This window comes from Triturus cristatus, chromosome 12 (assembly GCF_964204655.1).
Source record: "Triturus cristatus chromosome 12, aTriCri1.1, whole genome shotgun sequence".
NCBI classification, from domain to species: Eukaryota; Metazoa; Chordata; class Amphibia; order Caudata; family Salamandridae; genus Triturus; species Triturus cristatus.
The window spans coordinates 819,082,080-819,094,594 of record NC_140595.1 but is presented as its reverse complement, the minus strand read 5'-3'; the positions used below and the strand labels follow the sequence as shown (position 1 = coordinate 819,094,594).

Below are 12,515 nucleotides of genomic sequence, written 5' to 3'. Positions count from 1 at the left end.
ACTACTAGTGTGCCACTCCTCCACCGTCACTTTGTTGCGCATTCACTACTAGTGTACCACTCCTCCGCCATCACTTTACTGCGCATTCACTACTAGTGTGCCACTCCTCCACCATCACTTTGCTGCGCATTCACTACTAGTGTGCAACTCCTCGACCATCACTTTACTGCGCATTCACTACTAGTGTGCCACTCCTCGACCATCACTTTACTGCGCATTCTAGTGTGCCGCAACTTGTCGTCACTTTACTGCGCATTCACTACTAGTGAGCCACTCCTCCACCGTCACTTTACTGCGCATTCACTAGTAGTGTGACACTCCCCGACCATCGCTTAACTGTTCATTCACTACTAGTGTGCCGCAACTTGTCGTCACTTTACTGTGCATTCAGTACTAGTGTGCCACTCCTCCACCGTCACTTTACTCCGCATTCACTACTAGTGTGCCACTCCTACACCATCACTTTGTTGCGCATTCACTACTAGTGTACCACTCCTCCGCCATCACTTTACTGCGCATTCACTACTAGTGTGCCACTCCTCCACCGTCACTTTACTCCGCATTCACTACTAGTGTGCCACTCCTCCACCGTCACTTTGTTGCGCATTCACTACTAGTGTACCACTCCTCCGCCATCACTTTACTGCGCATTCACTACTAGTGTGCCACTCCTCCACCGTCACTTTGCTGCGCATTCACTACTAGTGTGCCACTCCTCCACCGTCACTTTGCTGCGCATTCACTACTAGTGTGCCACTTCTCCACCATCACTTTACTGCGCATTCACTACTAGTGTGCCACTCCTCCACCGTCACTTTGCTGCGCATTCACTACTAGTGTGCCACTCCTCCACCGTCACTTTGCTGCGCATTCACTACTAGTGTGCCACTCCTCCACCATCACTTTACTGCGCATTCACTACTAGTGTGCCACTCCTCCACCGTCACTTTGCTGCGCATTCACTACTAGTGTGCCACTCCTCCACCGTCACTTTGCTGCGCATTCACTACTAGTGTGCCACTCCTCCGCCGTCACTTTGCTGCGCATTCACTACTAGTGTGCCACTCCTCCACCGTCACTTTACTGCGCATTCACTACTAGTGTGCCACTCCTCCACCGTCACTTTACTGCGCATTCTAGTGTGCCGCAACTTGTCGTCACTTTACTGCGCATTCAGTAGGCTCAAACATTCACCCTTCTTCTCCCTTCCCAGCAGTGCCCCTTTCCTAGGATGGTTCACAGATTTTGAAGGTTTATGATTTCTTCTACTCGACAGAGTACCTGCCCAAAGCATACATGGCACATATCAAATGTCACTCTCAGGGCTGCAATGGCTGACCACGCCCCTCTTATCTTCATCATGTTTCCAATCTACGTAATTCCTTTTATGAACCAGTGTTCGATTCCGTGCAGTTCAGTTTTTCAACTGTAGCGAACCAAGACTACTACCCCCAGAATGCATTAGGCTCCATGGACGCCCAGGACTGTAAACCTGCTGTCCAGGTTACAACGCTCCGCTCAATGACCTGAACGATTATTCGCCCTGCAGAACACAGGGCTGCTGGTGCCCCTGCTCTGGGGGCACCCTCTGCCCCCCTTCCCTGCTTAGCAGACACACCCTTACCTTGGCAGCGATCATGTACGGGGGCACAATCTCAATGCCCAGCTCCTGGAAGAGCTCGCGACACTGCATGGTGATAAAGTCCCCGGCCAGAGGGGACTTCACGATCCCTGCAAAACATAACAGAAATGTGATGTACACGTGTGGCCAGAGGCGCAACTAGAGCCAAATTTCGAGGGGGGGGGGGCTAAGAAAAAATTTCGGGGGTGGGGGGGGCTGAATCTTTTAAGCCATAGGCAGAGTGGAGCTGCAGGGGCTCTTAGAAGGGGTGAAACAACAGCGAGGCCTCATTAACATGCAAATGGTCTTCTAAAGACCTGTGAAGTGCTCGGGTGCGGCTGTGTGCGCCGCGAGGCTCTCTCATCCCGGGAGCCACACACGACGGGGGGGGGGGGGGGGGGCTGAAGCCCTGTGATCCTACGTGTGGCCCTGCCCTTGATTCTAAGCGCAACTGCCGTTGGCAGACAGAAGAACGAGAGCACGGGTAAATGGAATGATCTGCCCAGGAGAACACCATGTGGTGCGGGGAGCAGCCGCGAACTGTTTTTAGTTTCATGCCGGATGCCAACTAAAAAGAATGTGAACACTCCACGGATACACAGGAAACCGAAGCACACGGGGTTTTAATATATCTGTAAAGTGGGTACTGTCTGTGAGACGAGGAACTTCAGTCTGAGAGAGGGAGACTGTATGTAGGAATAAACACAAGGAAATATACCTCAATGGTGTTGTATGTAGTTAGAACTCGAGTGTGTGTCGGCACTCAAAGTTCCGTGGCTCTTTTATTGCACCTAGTGCCTTAATTGTTGCATTATACACCCATGGGGCAATGCCTGGGAGGAAGAAATCCATCTAGTAAATAAATACATGAATTAATAAAATAAATCAGTTCTTTCAGTTTCATAATTAACAGGTTATGCACGTTGCGTTGTCTTGCCTACGGCTGGAGGAGATTGAAAAATACTGAAATATAAAGGGAACAATGAGACACTTTGTAGAGTAGACAACTGCAATTTATTTGTAGCAAAAAATCTAGCTAAAAACCTTGCGGGGGATTTCAAAAGCTGTTGTTAACAACGGTGTTCCCGCATACATGGAAACGTGCGCCATCTAGAGGCCAAAAGGAGTGGTGCAGGTAGAACACGCACGTCTGCGAGGATTCAGAGTGTGGATTCTGACCAAGAAATGTCGGCCCACTTAGCCGCCCCTTGAAGCGTTTTTGGAGTGAATTCTTATTTTGGTGGTCACTGTAGGAAATTGTATTTTTTTAAGTAAATAAAACATCTACCAAATATTAAAAATATTAGACATGCTTAATTCAAGATCGTAAGGGCACTCGATGACAATTAGCAGGCCTTGTATGTTATGTTCATTTAGCTTAATAAGTGCAAGAATTCACCCCTATCGACACCAAGGCGCTATACTTCTTAGCACAATTAACGAAAATATGTACTAAAGCGCGAGAGATCTTACCTGATGATGAGGTCATCATGTGCACAGCAGGGGCCAATGTTTGGGTCAGGAAGGGACGTCCACCAACCAGGGCCGGACTGGTCGTAGCGGGCATCGGGCGTTTCCCCAGGAGGCAGGAAGGTTGGGGGCTGGTTTTGGAGCAGCGGGGGCCAGTTTTGTTACTTGGGGACGATTTTGTAGCGGTGTTGCAATATCAGCTCCCAGTAACAAAAGCAATAGTTTTAGGGGCAGTTTAGTTAAGAGCAGGAGTGCTTCACACTTGCACCCTCGCCCATTGCCTTTTCCTATTTTGGAGATGGTTACTATCGACTTGGAATCAATGGCAATAGTATTTCCTAAATGCCCATTTCGCAATTAGGAAATACTTTGTACATGTGCTTAGGAAATCGCAAATAGGAAATCCCTATTTGCGATTTCCTATTTTGGTAATCACTAATTGTCATTTCCACGGGATAGAAATCGCAGTTTGCGACCGAGTTTCTGCTTTGTACATATGGAGCCCATTTAGCACTTCTTAACGGCTCGAAATAGTGATTCGGTCCATTAAGAAATGCTAAATGGCTTCGTACATAGGGCCCCAAGATTCTTTGTGGATTTAAATGGAATAAGCGGGGTACCCAGGTCATCTAGGCACCAACCTGTGTTAGAGGGGGGGTGCGGCTCAGATTTTTCACCATTGAGTTTTAAAGAACAGAGGTCCATCCAAGCGGCAACTGATAGAAGACAGGAAGATACTTTATCGAGAAGGTTTCCTAGGTCACCGTTAAATGAAATTATGCCCAGAGCGTCATCCACGTAAGACCTAAAAGAGAACCCAAAGTACTGGTCAGCGCTGCCAAGGAGTCAGATAGAAAGTGAAGAGGGCAGGGCAGAGAGATGAACCCTGAGGGACTCCACATCCAAGAAGATTGGAAGTGGAGCAAAGACGGGGGACACGCGCACTGTCCGCGTTCAATCGCACACAACAGAAGAGACAAGGCCACGGTCAAGAATTCTCTACCACCTTGATCGACAATGTGTCCGAGGTTGCTAGAGCCGCTGTATAGAGGTATCTCACTGCTATGCAGAGGGCGGATCCCAGTCTGCTGGATGTCTGGTAGACCTTTGGATTCAACAAAACTGCGGCTCGACAACTGCTTTTTGATCTACAAATCTGGAGGGGAAGGAAGCAACAAGATGGGCTGGAAGGTGCTGAGAACCTTAGGATAGTTTGAGGGTTATTGAAGAAGAGAAACCAATAAAAGAATGGTGGCAGCGGAGAGGAGTGTATTGTAAAGAGATGCAGCAGAAGAAGCAAAGAGTCAAGGGCTTTCATAGCAATGTGACCAGGGCAGAGGACAGAGGGACAAGGTTTAGCAGAGAGGGCTAGAGATGAGAGGATTTCAATGATTGAGGAAGAAATTGCTACAAAGAGGCTCGGTAGTCTCAGGGGCAAAGGAGGAGCGGATGTGGGGTTGGCCGTGAAAGGTAGAGTGAGGAGGCATTGAAACAGCAGCAGATGTTTCGTTCATTCTCATTGTAAAACATTGAAAGACAGCTACAAATTCTTCAGAAGGCAGGAAAGACGTAGCAATGTAAGAAGATTCAGGAAGATCTTGGTCTATTTTAAAAAGATGCCCGGCGATCAATCAATCAAAATTTGCTCGCGATGTGAACAGAACATCACTCGCATGGTCATGCACATGAACATGTGATTAACACCATGCTACATCATCTTCCCTTTTTTAATAAACACCAAAAAGTCAGCATTTTAATGTACATAGAAATTCTTTAAGCCTAGATGGCATGGGAGCATCGCGTGCAGCTCTGGAGTGAGTCAGAGCATTGGGGTCAGATGGAATGGGAACATGATCACCCTGGCAATCTACAAGAATGTCATTGTGTGCACTATCAGCAGACCTTTCACCAGCGAGATCAGGAACAGCAAAATATGCTGAGACCTGAGGTTGAACAAAGTCAGAAGAGCAAATATCATTTGCCAAAAGCTCATTTCCCAAATTAAACTAACTTTCAGGGTCCAACTTTTATATTTACCAATGTCACGCGCCTGTTCAGGTGTTAATTTGATTACATCTCTTTTATTGCACCATCCTTTATCTTGTGAGAAAACAGAACCTTTGCAAACTTCTCAAATTGAGTAGGTTCAGAGAATATAGATTCTCCCTTTTTAGGTCTCGCCTGACCCAGCGCATGCGCTGGTCTGGCGAGACTTATTGAGAGGGCTCCAAAAAGTGCTACCAGGCCAGCCTAGAGCTAAAGTGCATGTGCGCGGGCGCGCACGCCGCGCTTTACCGCTATTACTTTCACTTTCGGGGCCGCACGGCCGCTTTGATGTTTGATCGCGATCACTTTCGCGGCCGCACGGCCGCTTTGATGTTCTCCCCGAGGCTTCAATAGATTGCAGCAGTTAAAACAAGCATTGGCATAGCCAATAGGTCTCATTTTTGGGACCTTATAAGTGTTTAGTTATGCAACTGTTGCATGGCTAAACACTTATAAGGTCCAAAAGGCAAGACCTATTGGCTATGCCAATGCTTGTTTACCTTGTTCGGATGTTTGATGAGAACCCAGTCATCTTTATTAAACTCAACACACTTTACACCATGAGTGGCATGGTAATACAGCTTTTGTCTGAGTTGGGCAGCCTCAACTCTCTGTTTGACCAAATGGGCCAAGTTACAAAAACAAGATTTCTCTTAGGCAAAGTGTCCTTTAACCAATCAGGGAACACCTCTGACTTTGGGATTCTTTTCCTTAATGGTAGATAAGGAGACACCCATGTAGTGGAGTGTGTGGTATGATGATATGTCCACACCTTTTGTTTAAGAAAAATATCAACTGGTACTCCAGTTGCCAAAGCAGAGTGCACACCCTCTTTAAAAAATCTGTTTACTCTCTCAACTAACCCATTGGAAGTTGGAGAATATAACGCTACTTTGGGGTGTCTAATATGGTATTTCTCAACAAACTCCTTCATTTGTGTTAAAAGAAAGTGTGTACCATTGTCAGTTACCAAATCCCTGGGGGGTCCGTCACAATCAAAAATACTGAATAAGAATTTTATGACTAAGAGTATTTGTATTAGGAACAAAATAATTTTTTTTTTTTGAAAAGTAATCAACTTAAACTATTATAAACTTTTTATCAGATGGTAACTGATGAAATTGACCCGCAAAATCCAGGGCTACTTTAGACCATGGTTCCTCTGGTAAGGGATCTACGTGCAAGGGTGTTTTGTGAGGGGGCCAGTGTTTGTCAGACAATAAGCATGTACTGCAAGATGAAATCCAAGCGGCAACCTGTGAGTCTAAAGAGGGCCACCAAAAGTATTGTTTCAAATTTTTAGATGTGGCTCCAACACCAAAATGCCCACAATGTGCTGCTTGATATAATTTGTGTCTACCTGCAAGAGGTGGGACGATCTAATTGCTGCAAAAAATGAAGTCGCCCACTATTGATAACTCACTAGAAACATGTGAAAAAGGTCTGATTGTTTTCGCCCGATCTCTCTACTTCCTTTTGCTGCCACAATCACAGAATCTTACATTAACTCTATCCTTACTAAATTTATAGAGGCTAATAACATTCTAGACCCGACACAGAATGGTTTCAGACCTGGCCACAGCACTGAATCCGCTTTATTGGCTGTGACTGAACAACTGCGGTGTACTTTGGATGAGGGACGGACCTCTGCCTTGATTCTCCTCGAACTTAGTGCAGTGTTTGACACAGTATCTCATAAAATCCTGCTGCAACGCCTTCAGGAGATTGGCCTAGGAGATTCGGCTCTTGTCTGGTTTGTGTCTTTTTTAGCTGACAGATCCTTTCAAGTCATCTCCCCTCCCTATGGCTCCCAGAGGCAGCATGACCACCATGGGGTTCCCCAGGGCTCAGCTCTGAGTCCAACATTATTTAATATCTATCGTCAGCCCCTGGTGGAAGTGGTTAAAAACAGAGGCCTTTCAATGGTCCCATATGCTGATGACAATCAGCTTGTCATCTCGTTATCCAACACCTCTGATCAGCATGTCACCAAGTTCCGCGATGACATGATGGCCATTGCAGAATGGATGACGACCAACCGTTTGCAGCTCAATGCTAGTAAATCTGAGAACCTACTGGTGGGCAGGGACACCCACCTCTGGAATAACCAATGGCGGCCCTCGGCCTTGGGAATCTCTCATACTCCTAAAGATACCGTAAAAAATCTGGGCGTGTGGCGGGACAGTGCACTCACCTTTCAAGCACAGATAAAACTAGTTGCGGGGCAGCTGCTTTGGTCTCTTACGCGGCCTGAGGTCACTGCTCGGGTTCTTTGACCTTCACACTCGCCAAGTTATCATCCAGTCCACCATCCTTTCTAGACTGGACTACTGTAACTCCTTGTATCTGGGTGCCAACAAGGCCGGCATTACCAGATTACAGAGGGTGCAAAATGCCGCTGCTCGCTCCATCTTTGCCTTCCCGCGGTCTTGCTCTACGTCAAAATACATACATAAATTACATTGGCTCCCGGTAGAAAAAAGAATTAAATTCAAATCTCTGTGCATTGCCCACAGAACTGTTCATGCGCAGGCCCCCTCCATTCTAACCAACCTTCTCATTCCCTATAAACCAGAAAGTGCCCTCTGCTCATCACACCAACTATTGGTGTGCACCCCCGTGTTAGAAGAGCATGGGCGGGCGGCTGCTCTTTCCGGGTTCTAGCTGCGTCTCTCTGGAATGCTTTCCCCCGTTCACCGTCAGGAACCCACAAGATCATAGGGTGTTTAGGAAGGCAGTCAAGACCTGGCTCTTCCCCTGATTGCTCCCACCTTTCTGTCTCATCCAGCACTGGGACGCCCCGTCGCTGGGGCAGCCATGTGCTCTACGAATCAGATAACATAACATAACATTGGGGCAGGTAGACATCTTTCTCTGGGCCATCCTTTGGTGACAAAATTCATGACCTGAGACAAAATGTTATCATCTGAAACAGCAGACATCCACTCACTGCGAGAAACCACTCCGTGAGCACTCAAAGTATCGTCCAAAGTCGCCTCCACAGACTCAGCTTTTTCTTGTCCTTCACCAGAATTGATATCTTGGGTTGGCATTCGGGACAAGAAATCCGCTTTGCAATTTCTGCTGACTGCAATGAATTCAATCCTAAAATTGTACTCATGCAATCGTGATAGCAACCTCACAAACCTAGCAGGGGCTTTTGCTGACCCAATACCATCGCGTAGATGAATCGATGATCAGTGAATAGAATGAAACTCACCCACCATAAGTGAGTTTTGAATGTTTCAATGGCCCAAGAACAGGCTAAAGCTTCTCTCTCTGATGGTACTGTATTGAGATTCCGATGACTTGCGAGAGTGGGATGCAAAAGCAATAGTGTGCTCATCGGTGTCCTAGGATTGTAAAAGCACAGCACCTACACCAATTTGACTGGCATCAACAGTGACTAGACATTTTGCACCTGGTTTGAATGCTGATAGAGCAGGGGCATTAGTGACGACATTTTTTTACTGTATTAAACGTTTGGTCAGCAACCTCATTCCCTAGGAAGTTAGCATTCTTTTTAAGAAGATTCCTAAGGGGTTGAACGATGATAGCGTACTCCTGAATGAATTTGGAGTAATGTTCACTCATTCCTAAAAAGGACCTAAGTGCGTCTTTATCCTTGGAAGAGGAACTTCTTGTATGGCTCGTATGAGCGAAGATTTGGTCAAAGTGTCAGAAATGCGATGTCCCAGATAGCCTACTTCATTTTTACAAAATTTGCACTTGTCAGGTTTAAGAGTGATGCCTACATTTTTAAACATTTCTAATACCTTAGATAGGGTGTTTGTATGTTCTACTTTTGTGTTTGAAAAGATTAGAACATCATCTTGATCAGCTTGTGTTCCGGGAAATCCAGCTAATATGGAATCGATGATGTGAGAAGTTGGCCTGGAATATGCTGGTCACTAGTTAAAGTGGACACCTTGCACCAGTACAACTCGACTCTTATGGTAGTAGGTTTAAGACAACCTTTTAAAGAAAGCTATCCTAGTGGTAGCTGTGGAGAGCAGCCTTCAGGCTAAGTCTTTAGAGAAATGTAAAGCAGCTTGTTTTACCTTATAATCTCTTGAATCACTAAATGAAAGGACACCACACAGGTATGTATATCAAATATATATGTATTTATTACTAACAACTCTCTGCTAATCTCTTTATGAGATTAGAAGTCAGGAACATATGCATAAATCAACGTTTCACAACAAGTTAAGCACAAGTATGGCTGGGGCCCTAGGGGCGTACCAGACCATATACTAAAAAAGAGATTTAGGGATAACGACTTGCAAGGGGACATGGCCTAGGGCCTTCAGAAGTGCTGGGGCCTCACAAAACCACCCACGGCAGGTAAGTAAAGGACCCACGGGAGACGCATGCAGTGTGAGAACACAGCCGCGAATCCCTATTGACTTCAATGGAGCAAGTCGCGATTAGAAATTAAGAGTTAAAGGATACTTCGGGAGAGTCTACAAGCAAGTCACTTACAAGCAAGTCACTTACAGGGTAAGTAGTTCTAGAGTCAACACCCACAGGAGCACCGTAGTGCTGGAGTTACCTCACCCAGGGAAGCTGGGTGCATAGGTGTCTTTTAGTGTCGGGTCGCGGCGTCGTTTTCAATGGGAGCCAAAGAAGACTTGCTGCTTGTGACGACAGAAGTGTCCGGTGGAATCCAAGGCTGGATTCAGAAGAAGGAAGACCTGAAAGCAGAGGGGACAGTGTTCAAAGTCACTTGGCAGTGACCCGGGGCAAGGAAGATGGATGCCCACAGTTGTCGGGTGATTTCAGGTGATCCACGGGTGTCTTGACTCTTCAGCCACGAGGTCCAGGAGGCGTCGACGACAACCAGGAGCTGGATTCGGCGTGTCCCACGAAGTCTGCAGCTTAATGCGGTGTTGGTGATCAGATTGGAGACAACAAGCCTTGGTAACAGCAAGTCTCGTGGAAAGGGCAAAAAGTCAGCGGTGCAGACCAGCAAGGTCTGAGGGACACACCCTGCAAGGGTAAGTCAGGGCAGGCCTGGAGCAACCAGGGGAGCCCTTTGGAACTGTAGAAAAGTCTTCAGGGGACCCACAAGACAACTGGCAAGGGATCGCAAAGACGCCTCAGGAGGATCCATTCAACAGGGGCCCACGGTCACTCGGGATGGGGTAGGTCTCTGATCTTCGGAGGGATTCCTGCTAGAGGCTTGGACCACACGTGGCCCAAAGCACAGGTTCGTAGAACGTCGTGAAGGGGTTGCACTCGAAAATAGTGCACAGTACCCAGGGATTGCGGTTCCACGTGGGATCCACTTGCCTCAGCGTCGCTGGGGACTCACGATGGCCTTGGAGAAGTCAGGAAATCCTCTTCCTGGGCTGCAGGGACTTCGGGCTCCGGCAGGAGCTGTGGAGTTTGCGACCGTTGATTGCAAGATTTGGTGCCTGCCGAGCAGGGGAGTCACTCCTTGACTCCAAGGGAGATTCTTCTGTCTTCCAGAGGTAGTGGAACGTCAAAGGTCCGGAATTCGTCTTCAGAGCGTCGTCCAGGGGTATCTAATCTGCAATGTCAAGGGTTCCCTAACTTATACTGGAAGGAAGGGAGGGACTAGCTCTATGACCCCACCTATGGGAGGGTCAGGGGAGTGGGTGGCTACACCCACTTCCCTTTGTCCAGTTTCGCGCCAGAGCAGGGGCAGGTAGCCCCTGAGCCGGTTTGAACTGGTGTATGCACAGAGGAGCCTACTGCTCCCCCAGTGCAGGACTTCAAAGCACTCTAGGAGTGCACCCACCCAGCCCCAATACACTAAACCCTGTCTGGGTGGTGGTCACACCTCCCTGTGACAGGATACCTATTGTTGGGCTCCTTCCACTGCGAGTTTCGGTCATCAGTAGGAGGGCAGCACAGTGTCTGTGACTGGTGGCATCCATTTTGTGATGCCAGGGCTCTTCGGGATTCTACCGTGTTTCCACAGTAGGTACATGTCTATCCCTCTAGAAGGGCGTGATCATACTCCCACACCAGTTACTGGTGTGGGAGTATGATTCCAAAGCGTTTGACACCAAACACAACATGTTTTGATGCAGCCATCCCAAAGTTAGCATTTACCGCGAGGTTATAATGCACTTAAGAGTATATGGTTTGACCGCATTCACAAACAGCCCCAGAGAATGGACTCTGAGAGCTGCAGAGGGGGCCTGCTCAGGAAGAGGCACCCCCTCACATGGAAACCAAGCACCCTGCCCTCAGGATTGATAGGGCCTGCCTTAGGGGTCACTGATAGGTTTAAATGTGTGTGCAGGAGAGATATAGTGAACCTATATCTTAATGAGGAGTGCTAGCACCACCTCACCCAGGCTGCAGTAGCAGGCCTGTGGTGTCAGATTTAGTCTGCTTCTCAGGGGTGGCATAATACATGCTTCAGCCCCTGGTAGGCCTGTGAAGTACCTATGCCCTTGGTACCTAAGGTACCATATACTAGGGACTCATAAGGCACCACAGTATCCAATCACTAGTGCACCTAATATGCACTCCATGTTGTTTAGAGAGAACAGAGAGGCTGGGGCCCTGATTAGCAGGGTCCCAGCCAGACTATAGCCAGAAACCAGTGTAAACATCAGAAAAAAAGTGGGGGCACCATAAGAGGCAGATCCTACTCTCCTACACATGAGTTTTTGAAGCACACTCGCTGCAGAAGCAAGACTAACATTTGTATGCTCCAAAAGGAGTGATGAAAGTCGTGAGGTCTTGAGATTCTGCAGGGAACGGGATTTAGTGGTATGCGGAGCAGAGGTCCAAGAATGGAATGTTTTTTGCACCACTGATATTTGACAGCAAATCATTAATGTTCGGCAAAGGCTGACAGTCAATACCTAGATTTTTGTTTAAAGTACGTAAGTCTGCACATAACCTAATATTGCCATCCCTCTTACGAACTATAACAATGGGACTGACCCACTCAGAAGAATAAGTCTCAGTAATCACCTGATCTTTCACCAAATTATGTAGTAAAGTTTTGAGTTCAGGTTTAATCGATTAGGGTACTGGTCTTAGCTTGTGCGAAATAGGAATAGCATTTTTCTTCAACTTAATTTTGTGTTTAAACTTCTGTATCTTGCCAATTCTGCTTGAGAATACATCAGAAAAAGAATTTAAAAATTCTGCTGCAAGGTCACCTTCAGCCTCCTGCATGGACGGTAAATTTACATCACAAATTCTGACTGTATTGGACAACCCAGGAACCAGCATCAACCCTAACATTACCAAGTCTTGCCACCCTAAAATCAAGTTGCCTTTCTTGGCAACATATTCCTTGGTGAAAGCCTTTTTACCTAAACATTTAATATTTCCATGAAAATCCCAAGTATATCAATGTCTTTCTCCCCATGTGCTTTCGGAAATA

General features: G+C 47.0%; 1 protein-coding gene across 2 annotated transcripts in view; it reads right to left on the bottom strand.

Moving 5' to 3' along the window:
• The window catches only part of ACTL6B (actin like 6B), a 254,821-nt gene that overhangs the window by 109,136 nt on the left and 133,170 nt on the right, over positions 1-12,515 (bottom strand). For both annotated transcript variants that reach the window (XM_085640126.1, XM_085640127.1), the window contains exon 7: positions 1,625-1,731. In XM_085640126.1, coding sequence (XP_085496252.1) covers positions 1,625-1,731 — 107 coding nt within the window. The remainder of the gene's footprint in view (positions 1-1,624; positions 1,732-12,515) is intronic.